Raw genomic sequence first — 11746 nt, 5'->3', positions numbered from 1 at the left:
ATGTACAATTAAGAGAAAATCGGTGAAATAATTGTTCGAATGAGACAGTTATAATTTTGACCGTTTTAATATTAATAGCAAATTTACCAGGAAGCATAATGTCAAAAATTGGAGGCATTTCGGGTTTTTATTTAGTCTTCAGTCTCTTACTAATTTAGAACTATAAAAATCAAACGATATTTGTACTTTGGAATTTTATTACATTTTACGTTGTAAATAATTAACACATTAGATACTAAAATTTTCTTCCAATCTTCTTAAATGATCTATGTTTGCATCTTGAGAGGTATTGTTGTGGTTTAAAATATTATTTTTATATATATCCATATCTCGTTGTAACGTGGCTACATTGTTGCATATTTCTCTCGGGATGGGAACCAGTCTGTTTTGTCCATTGATTTTTAAATTACGTTCCATATTTAAAAATATTCTCTCGTTTGGATAAGTAGCCGATGGAGGTGGTATCAAAAATGGCGGTATTTCGGGTTTTGCTATATTCCTACACATGGGTCTGTCTAAATGGCCGCTACTATTTATATTGCCTAAGTTAGGTAACGATTTCATCCATGGTTGATGCGAAGAAGGTGCTCTATTCGGGTAATTGAATATCCAAAGGCGGTCGCCAACGAACATGGGCCTAGGAGTAATTATACCTAAACTGCTATAATACTGTTGTGCTAAAAGTTCAACATCATTCGTGTACTTTCTCTTCCATTTTGTCCGCCGATTTTGAAACCATATTTTTATCTGTAACAAATATAATATAAAACTTTATGAATCAAGTGACTCGTACACTATATTTATACTTAATCTTGCCAAAAATATTGTTACTAAGAAAAACAACACTTTTCTTTATTGAATGTAACATTTATTTCTATTACATTGTGTTAGTTTATAATAATATAAAACCATTAAAAAAATAAATCGCTTATTTGGTCATCATTGGCTGCAAGCTCCATTTTTTGAAGGACTGCCAATCGTATGGATTGTTTTAGGGACTTCAAATTATTATGGCGTTTATATCAAACCATAGCTGACCATAAATCATAATCCAGTGGATTAAGATCAGTACTAGATGACGGCCAGTCTCCGGCTAACGTCCGTTTCTCACCATTTTTTTAATATGACCCTTTTTTTTTTTTAAAGACCTGTCTTTTTCCTGTGGTATGTGCGAAGCAGGGCCTTTGCTACTGGGGTACACATTTTATATTTTATAAATTTCACATTTTATAAATTTCATACTTTTACTTCACTTTCTTTTTTGATCCTTTATAATCTCTTTTTTTACAATTTCCTCCTCTAACCCAGATTAGGCGGATCGAGTTTTATAACCCAGCGCCAAGTCTTGCTGAAAAAACCATACTTGGTTATTAAACATTGTGTTGTTGAGGGGCTTAACTACCTTCTTAAGAAACACCTCGGTATCTTGATACGCTTGTGCCGACGTTTTGATGCTTTTTTACAAAAATATTTCTCAGTCACTCTAACATAGCTAACACTTCACCAAACCATCCCTGAAGTCGGATGAAGCTCACGTTGTACACTGCTAGTGGAAAGCTTCGGTAGAGCTTTCAGCATAAATACGGCCACTTTGTTTCTTAAAATTTTACTCAATTGTATACATTTTCTCGTCCGTAAACAAAATTTTTCTGTGACCTCCCTTTGCGTACCGCTTAATAAGTTGTTTTAATTTTACCATCCTATTCTTTTTAAAATTATCTGTTAAGAAATGACTAGTGCGTCTGTTATAGGCTGCAAGTCTTAAGTCATTTTTTAAAATACGCGTTGGTAATAGAAGGCTATCTTCATCTTCCGAGGTAAAATCTTTTGCTTTTGGGCAGGATTTCTTCAAATTCTTTAACTTACTGCTTTGATCGCTTCTTTGTACGAACACTACGTGGACGGCCATATCTTTTTCTGTCACAAACAGAGGAAGTTTCACTGTACTTATCGATAGCTCGGTGCACAAACATTAGACTAGTACCTATACCAAGCGTATAGAGGATTTTAAAAATTGTTTCAACACCATACTTCCTCTATGTAATGCAATCACACCGACTCCGTTCTCTTTGGCACCCCACTCAATTTTAATAGAATATTTTAAGATATATTGGCGCGAATATAGGAAAACACAATGAACAATGACATAAAAATGAGAGATTCGAAATTCAATTTTTTTTTAATTATAATAAAAGTAGTAAATACTGAAAATATTATCACATTATATACGTAATATTTTAAGCAATCGATTTGATGAAATATTAGCTATTTTACTAACTGCTATTTACCTATGTAGCCACAGGTCAGATAATCCGATGTATATTTCCCTATTTCATAGCTACGAAATTATGTAAGTGGATTCAATTAGTTATATACATAAATTAACTAAAATAATTATTTTATTAGTCCGCCTGCGCATAAACAGCTGTAGTGAAATTTCTCCGTTCGTTACTTGAGCATCGTTGCATGCTTTCAATTATAGAAATTATGTATGTAAAACAATCGGTAAAGTTTGTTAATATTAACCTGTGTTTCGGTAAGCCTCAGCTGTCTTGCGAGTCTGCCCCTGGCTGCGACCGACAAGTAACGGTTTTTTTCGAATTCGGCTTCCAAACTCTTAATTTGTTGAGCGCTAAATGCAGTCCGTGCTCTTTTACCGCGAGATGTAGAAGGACCTGCAAATAAACTATTATAGATAAATATGTAAATAAAAACTTTTATTTATACAATATTTATTTCTTCATTCGGTTAGATAGATCGCCACTATGACCGGTAGTCCCGAACGTAGAACTTTGACGTAGTTCCTCTCGTGGAGAATCTTACGTTCCCATCAGCCGTCGGTTGATAGAGCGATCTCGTAAAGAAGCTTTAGACATAGCCTTTTAATTCATTTATTTAATATTTATTGTACTCTTTATTTTTACAGATTTTTGGGCACATGAATAAATCACATGTTATAATAAAGGGTTAAGTACAAAGGATGGTCTTATGGAAAAACGCAATTTATTCCAAAGAAGTCTATGACTTGGATTATGACTTGGTTAAGAAAAAAATATATAACGGACGGTCATAAAGTGCTAGAATGTGTCGCATACGTTTGTACATTTTTGTTACATATATATATATCTATAATATAATTATTTACAGGCATCATTTAATATAACTCATAAATTACCCAATTAAAATACAAAGTATACAAATGCCCAGTGATAAAGTGTAGCTGATTATAAAAATACAATCATCTTCTTACAGTAAAGATATAGGTTGCCTGCGTTAGTTTTTCTGTCCAAAAATAAGTTGAATGTTTTTAGGCGAAAAGGTAATATACTATTATTAAGTCACTATAAAAAATAGGTTTACACATGTTCATCATCATCATGGCAAGTCATATATGCCCACTGCATGGCTTAGGTCTCCCGCAAAGACCGTCACGATCACCGGTCTTCCCGCGACCTCGACTGTGTCGTTGGTTCATCTAGTAGGGGGCCTTTTGCAACACGTATAAGAAGTAAAATTTTACTATTAATAGCCTAAATGAAGGATGTGCGATAGCAAAATTTAGTTTTGTTTTTATACTAATTCTGGCAACATTCGGGAACCTCAATGAGTACAACTCCATAACTTGGTTCCAGCAGGAAGGGGATATTTGTCATGTATCTATTGCCAGTGGGTCTTACAAGAGATGTTCACGAGAAAAGTCGAAGAGTCAATATTAATGTCATCCATTGAGCGACTATCAGGAAGTCCTGATTGGTCGCTCTGTGATTTTTTATGACGACATCAAGAACAGTGTTTTCTGTAACTTTTTGAAAACATTGACTGAATTAAGGCAAAACATTCGTGAAAAAATATCGGCGGTTACAATAGTAACTTTTGCAAGTGTTTTTGAAAACGTTCAATGTCGTTTAGAAGAATGTACCCGAAGTTTGGGGAGACGCCTTGACGATATAACTTTCAAAAAAGTAAATAACATTCGTTCCTTTTCTTAATAAAAAGTATTAATTCGTAAAAGCACAAAAAATTTAATATTATTTTCAAAAGTGCTTTAAAAATTGTCATAATAAAGGTTACTTATCGATTCCGCTAATTTGTTATTAACTGTGGTTAACTATTGCCATAAAGAAGTACATTTTACGAAAATATTCCGCGTAATTTGTGTTCAAATATAATGTTTTTTTCTTTATCGCCTTATGTCTTGTTAAAATGTGATTTTTTAATTTATTTGGTCGCGACTTTGACTTTTTTCGTTATATTGGAATCTGGAGCTTCTTTTACATGTGTATTGTCTTAGTGAATTTAAGGAGATTGCAGATTATAATTCGTAATGAAAATGCGGAAGTTATGAGCAAAAATCCTCATGGCTAGGTTAGCGGACATGTCGTGTCATCACCCTGTAGCTATTTTCAATAAACACCTCGCGGCATGAGTAATTAGTGGTAATATATCAACATGTCATTCCTAAAAGCGGATACTATCTTAAGAACGATACACCGCGTGGTCCTCTACGGAAGCTGTCACTAATGAGCAAAAGTACAATTACAATTAAAAGTATGCGTTTAGACGGGTGAATGCAATTACATAATTCTTAACATAAATCACTTTCAAAGGTCATATATTAATATTCTTTAACTTAGCAAGAGATAACTTTAGTGAAATGTTAAAATGTATATATTTATTAATTTACCCACTTTAACGAAGTACAATGGTGAACGTAACGTCTAAGGCATTCTCTACTAGTTAAACATATAGTTAGATATATAATAACTTATTAATTATTAAAAGAAAATAACAATTAGTACAGTATAATTTAGCAAAACATTATTTTTATTTTCATCTTACATGAAGCACTGTTATCATTAATAATAGTTAAAATAGTCCTACTTATGTATACAATATTTAACTTTTAAGTAAATGTTAATGTTTATTGCAAGTGATATAATTAACATTTTTGCTTTGTTAAAGCATTGGTAACACAACATTGTAACTATTTATCACTTCAGTTTCAATTATCTATAGCTTAATTTAATTAGAGGCTAAAATTAAACCATTCGCTTTGTGACGAAAAAGCAATACAAAACACAACCGAGAGACACACTGGTAAAGCAATTAATGTCAATATATCGTCACATGTCAACAGTCGATGTCTTTGTTTCACGCCAATGCCCTATTAACAACGTTACACATGCTGACAAGAGGACAACATTTAAAAAATTATCACTTCTATTTCACGTAACAATAAAGTAAAATATCGAATGGCATATATCTTTCATCGGAGCATCCAACTGTTTTCAGTGCTTGACATTAACACGTTCGGAAAATCTCCCATCCGCTTTCTGGTAATAGAATTTTACAACTTTTTAATGAGCTCAAACCACTTACTAAATTTCAAGCGCGGAACGTTTCTTTTCATCTTTATTCTTCTTTTTCCTAACCGGTGAATAATTACGAGGGAGGAAGATTAAGCTAACGAGACTCGGGAGGAGTGGAGATTTATCTTTTCGTAACAAATTTAGAAAATGAGACATCAGTACGCAGTTAAGTGGCTCGCGTGTGTGAGTCCAATAAATTGTTTTATTTGTTTGTGCGAACGAAACGTCAGGCAACCAATTCAAACGGCTAATTTGAGTTTCGCTCCAAGAACATAAAAAACCTAAGAGATGCTCGAACGCTGGCAGGTTGTAAACCACTAAGCAGCCGATTTTTGATGCTAAAAACGTGTATATTTATTATTCTCGTATAGAATATCTTTTTGTTTTAATAAAAGTTGATGTTTTATTTTTAAAAGCCGTTATTATTATACTATTTATTTTAATGCCGGATATTCTGATCGTTGCCATAACAATATTTTTAAGATAAAGAGGTTGTATCTTTTGCAGTACTAGGTTTGCATTTGTCATCTTAGTGTGAATTGTTATTGAATTCCACCAATCTTACCACCATAATGTTTGTATACCATATATCTAAAAATTTAAAAATCGTTACTTCTTTTTGGGCATAAAATTTTTTTATGCTCAAATAGTAAACAGATCAAAATAAAATTTTAATTATTTTAATTATTTCTTCACTTTCACAACATTATGTTATATGTGAACAGACCATATAAAAATAATCTTTTAAAGTTTTTTATTTCTATTTACAAATAAGTGTGTTTAAAGAAATCCTTTATTATCATATAGCCACAATGTTCACAAGACGTTTATTTTAAAATTAATATGTGCGTTATTTACATCAGCTTCAGTATTTAACCAGCAGTTAAAAGCTTATAAGTTTTATAAATCGAAATAAATTAAAATTTTTATTTATTTAAAACAGCTACAAATAATATTTTGACTGTTATTTGGCTGCTATATTATAATGTTTTTAAAAATCCTGCTTATATTTAAATGTGGATCTGAATACAAAATTATAAAGGATACATTTATTTCATTTTTAAGTAATAAATACCATATTCTTTATATGTTAAACCTACAACTCAAATAACAGTTAATTGGCGCTAAAAATAAATGTGACTCTGTGGCACGCCGTATAATGTCAAATGGCTCGTGAAGGCGCGAAGTCAAGTTAACTTTTTATAATGAATTATTAACGTTACTCGTGTTGCAGCTCCTCTTACAATGATTAATTCGTTTAAATTTCTTGTAAAACGTGCAGGCGCATGGTTAGTGTTGTATTATATTTCCGTTCTCTCTAAAAGTAACATGAACATTTTTTGTCTATGGCCATAACTAGGCAAATATCCAAAAAAGATTTGAAACTTGGTTCAAAAAAGTTTTAAATAGCTGAGCGTAACTATAAACGGATAAACCTTTCTTTTACGATTTTTTCTAAATAATATAAAGGAATGTCAAAAAAAAATTCATATTCATTTACCAGCTGGATATAAACCTCATAGACTAAAACTTTTTTATCTTACTTAGTTGTTATATTTAAATTACCTAGAAACAAAGCTTTGATTGTGATTTTTTTTTGACTCGTAAAATATTTCCTATTAGCATTAAAGCTTCATCAAATGTCAAACTTAATGTCAAACTTCTTTTTCTTATGGACCATCATCTACCGGAGGTTGGCTATCATTATGGCTATATTATCATTCCACCTTCGATATTAATCCAACCGAATTCAAACAGTTAACAACAGTTTGATGAGATAGATAATAATGAATTTGTAAAACTTCTACGTGAAGAAGAAAAATTGAAATCCAGCTATAATGAAATTATAAAATAACCAGATTGAGAACAACAACTCAAAAGTCTATATAGTGAATTAAGCAGAGATTTTTTTTTGAAAATTGAGATATTTTGAATTAATATATTTTAACTTACGAAGTGAATGGCTTTATAATTTTTTAATACATTTACACGGCTGATATTTCATTAGCATTTTTGTTAATCACTTCGGTACAAATATTAACGCTAGTCGCGGCAGCAGATGAACACGCACAACCTAATATAGATTTTTGTTTACATTTACATAAATACTGTTACTTCGAATTTCCCGGTCACACTAGATATAAACGATGCTAGAGTTTCTTTTGCCACTTCTTCTCCTAAGGCAAATTCTTTTTGGAATAGTAGTGTTATTATCCAGGTAATAGTAACTGTTCAAGTTTGGCTCTCTTAGGCGCCCTTGTGTCGGAATGTTAAGCGGGTATTATCGATGAGTGACAACCTTATCAGAGGTCCTCTCGTCCACCGAAACGATCTAAAAGATTGGCGGGCTCCCTTTTCGGAAAAATAATAGTATGTAGCAGCCCAAATCGAATCTCCCTCGGAAAGCCTAACCTTCGCTATTTTGAAAGAGGTCTTAGACTAGGCTTCCTCTGCGCCCGGCCACTTCTAACCTGCGGAATCTGAAAACTCCATTTGGAACAGCAGAGACAGTAAGATCCAAAAATACGCTGTTTGTAGAGTTCATTCTAGATTTAACAGCAAAGGCGTTAGTCGCGCAATATCCACTGATTTCTGAGTACGGCAGTTTTCTACTTTACTTTTAAGATCATCGTGAGCCCTGCGATCTTATAGTGTATTGCCATTTTGAGTTTGTGTGAAAATCGATTATTAATTTTTTTGATAAATCTTTAAAATGATTGTAATATGTATAACTAAGTTACTAAAACCTTTTTAATAGAGACGAGAAAACATTCGCGCGCTGCTATACAAAATTAATCACATACTCGTACAGTTTGTCTTCTGCGTTGATTGAAAACCTTAAATTCCATCCGGGATATAGGAAGGGATTTTAATAAATTTGTCCTGGTTTTCCCTCCTTTTTCGGTAGTTCTATACATATGCTATAATATCGTGGTCACCGAGTTCGCTCGCCTGCGCCCCGTAAGCCCAAACAATGTGCTCATCCATTATACTAGTTATTACTAATCCAAGACTAATTCTCTTACTTTACTAATCTATTCATTGTAATAGCCTGGAGGCGAACACATTTCCACGATTTACCATCTTCTTTGTTTCTTTTCTTTATTCAGTACAGAAACCCATAGCACGTAAAGGTTCTTTGATAGTTTTGTTTTAAATCTGTTAATAGAAGCTTTCTAAAATTTGTTTCTAATTTGGCACCGTCGGCATATTGCCGAGCGTCTCTTTTAGACGATAAAAGAGACGCTCGGCAATACGCTTTCCGTAATGAACCACGTAAAGTTACTGCTGATTGATGGGTATTATCAATTTTTGAAGTTTTTAGTTTCAGTAAATACCGTTTTACCTTGCTGTCATTGCAGCAGTAGAAAGTTCACTACTAGACATACGATTTTTCTTACAACACAGTGTTTTTAACTAAATTAATTAGGCAATTTGTCTACCTTGTAAATGGACCGCGTTTTTTTTTTGTTAATGGCTTCCACTTTTGAGGGCGTCTCGCTCACCCCTACTGTATTTATGGGACAGGGCATTACAATCTTATTTGTAATACGCAATAACCTTAATTAATATACGTATTTAATTTCACAATTTATCACATTTTTTTGCATATTTACATTCTTTTCTCTTCATATCCTGCGTCGCGTTGGCCGGTCCTCGATTTCCTATCCAGAACATTCAAGTCCACAGAGGTTATTTGCTTTACGCCCTATGTGATCTATTTACTGGCACTTTAATTTGCCAATCCACTGACTTTTATTAGTATTCTAATTTTCTCATTCTTGATTCAATGTTTAATTTATGATATCGAGAGAAATCTCAAGCATAGCCTTTCTATGGCTCGTTAAATGTCGTGAGTCGAATAAGCCTGTCAAAAAAGTGTTACCCAAGCAAGAAAAGAGCAGAGCAGATGTTATTTAATAAAAACACGCGATCTGCTAGTAAATTATTCCTAAGTTCATAAATCGCATTTCTTAACCACTAGGTTTTACTACTATGATATATTGTAATATATATGTCAATATTTATTACAATTTATCATTAAAAACTAAGTGATACCGATCGCAACATCGCTTTGCGGTAGTCAAAAGGTATTCTAATTTCAACCCGTCTCGAAACGTCGCGATGGCATCAAAGAAATACCTTTACTGTCCAACGAGAGCCAAAGGAATCCATTGGTGAATACAGCTTTACTAGCGATGAACGTTAGGTTCGTCAAACTTTGTTTAGTTTTAACATAAGTATTATTAAAGAACGTATTTACATTTCAAAATCAGCCCAAAAGCAATGACGATGGTAACATCACTGAAAGCGTTCGAGTTCAAGTCTTTTTACGAATTTGAATTTGAACGCGGTATAATAATTTAAAAAGTATTGATGGCGTAGTGGCCAGCAATACGAGGAGTGTAATCACGAGAAGTGTACGTGATCATTGTAAATAATAAGTGATACGTCACGATAAGAATGTTAGAAGGGGTTAATTTGATCGAAACTGAAATCAGATTGAGCTTCTTTATAATGACATCTTTCAATGTAAAGAAAAATTAAAAAAAATATTTGCGATTAATGTGAATATTAATTAAACACAGGTTCTTAGTTACTACAGGAAGCATTTTCGACGACAACTCTTACTGTAAAAAAAAAACTTTTGTTCATTGAAAGCTTACCCGTTACCGCGGCCCGCCAGTCAACTAAAATCTATGTCCACTATGATGGATTTGACTACACGGGAGACATCATAATTTGACTTCCGAAAAACTCCTCGTATGTCAACGTACAGAGTGATTTATGTATATATATTATACATGTAAAAGTCACAAAAGGGTAAATGTTCATTTACACTACTATCAGTTTATAAGTGATATCTCCAAAATATGTAACATTAATTTATATTGGAATGCGAAATGCCCATAACTTCCATTATTCAAAATAAGCAACCACGAATAGTAAACAATAAATAATTTTAATATGTTTAATTATGATAACTCTTTTTCTTGGTATATTTTCATAATGTTATTTATTTTTTCCTAAACCATTATTGTTAGGATACTGAGTACCATATATTAATTGAAAGCTAATGAGCTATAAATTCCGTATGTTCATAATGTTTTTACATATGTAATCTCGTATATACCTGCCAGAAACTTATGAAATGTATACTATGTTATGTAATATCGAGGTAACTGTAATGGTAAACGCACATAAAATTTTCTGTGGTAAATGAAGAGGTTAGGTTTATAAAAACAATAAGCTCACCTGGTTGTTGATAACTAGTTGGAGATTTTACGTCAGTAAAATCATGCGTCTCTCCGGCTACCGAATTTTCTACGTCCACTTGTTCAGAGCTATTGCTATCTTTGTCGTCTTCATTATCCGAAATAAAACCCCGTTCGTCGTTGTCCAAGTTTTTAAAAAAAAACTCTGATTCATTTGGACCTTCATTGCTAACTATATCGTCTTCAGGTTTATTAATTTCAATTTGTTTTTCATATTTGTCTGCTAGTAAGCTATCTATTGAAAACCTTAATTTAGTTTCCGATTTATCTGTTTTCACCTCAGGTGCCTTACTCACTTCCTCGACTTCCATTTCTTCGTTCATTTCGTAATTCATTATCAAACGTAACACTTTATAATTTTCAAAGATAGACGCGACGTCCGTACGGCGTAGAGTCAACAAACATTTTAAAGCTTTCGTATTAAATACAGTTTTTCGCCTCCATGTCCGATTTAGTGTAGAATAACTCACACACGATAATAATTTAAACCAATTCGAAACTCTAAAGATGCGTTTTTGTCAAATTGGATCGTTGAAACGACTGCGAGTCGAAACTGTTAACTGCCTCCTCAGAAAAGCATTGATGACGATACGCCTTTAATTGCATCCATCTTATTACCAGAAACATAAAGCACAAAATCATTTGGAACGTAAAGATTTATCGTCTGGCTGGGATACCTTCGTTCGAAATTAAGATGGAAAACCTCGACTAATGGGCGTCTTTGTGGATGACAATTTTGTATGCTACATTTAGCAGCTATATTATGTATTTTAGTTTCTACACCACCGGCTTACAGTTCATTATTAAGTGTTTCCACCTAAACGATGCAAATAGCTCTTGAAGACGATAGTGAGATATAATTAACAATAAACCAATCAGGGGACAGTGGGCGTGTCGAGACAGGAACGGATGCGCCCGCGTCTGTCTCGCTGTACATCAAATTAGGATTTATTTAAGGAGCCTCGTGAGATATGCGCATCATCATTAATTGTGATAATTATTTAGTTAGTTCGTGTAATTGGACGCGTCATGTATGTGGGACTGGAACTGTGAACGAGAAGTTTATTTATAGCGAGACGTTATTTATTGGTGATTATAGTT

General features: G+C 33.0%; 1 protein-coding gene across 1 annotated transcript; it reads right to left on the bottom strand.

The window, feature by feature from the left end:
• Nucleotides 1-228: 228 nt before the first annotated feature.
• lms (lateral muscles scarcer) lies at nt 229-10980 on the bottom strand. The gene is made up of 3 exons (XM_068766186.1): nt 10626-10980; nt 2527-2675; nt 229-747 (listed from the first exon to the last, which is right to left on the bottom strand). Exons 1-3 carry the CDS (start codon nt 10978-10980, stop codon nt 229-231), a joined length of 1023 nt encoding a protein of 340 aa, XP_068622287.1.
• Nucleotides 10981-11746: the final 766 nt, after the last annotated feature.

The sequence above is a fragment of the Battus philenor genome, unplaced genomic scaffold, assembly GCF_028537555.1.
Source record: "Battus philenor isolate CCGP_79_NKW_IND1 unplaced genomic scaffold, ilBatPhil1.0.hap1 SCAF_20, whole genome shotgun sequence".
NCBI classification, from domain to species: Eukaryota; Metazoa; Arthropoda; class Insecta; order Lepidoptera; family Papilionidae; genus Battus; species Battus philenor.
Note: the sequence above shows the minus strand (reverse complement) of the source record. Positions and strands in the feature narration are given on the sequence as shown.

Coding starts and splice junctions, on each gene's coding strand:
- lms (XM_068766186.1), bottom strand. CDS start 10,980: ATGAATTACGAAATGAACGAAGAAATGGAAGTCGAGGAAGTGAGTAAG. Junction 2,676..10,625: donor AACTAGTTATCAACAACCAG/GTGAGCTTATTG, acceptor GTTTATTTGCAG/GTCCTTCTACATCTCGCGGT. Junction 748..2,526: donor TGAGGCTTACCGAAACACAG/GTTAATATTAAC, acceptor TATTTGTTACAG/ATAAAAATATGGTTTCAAAA.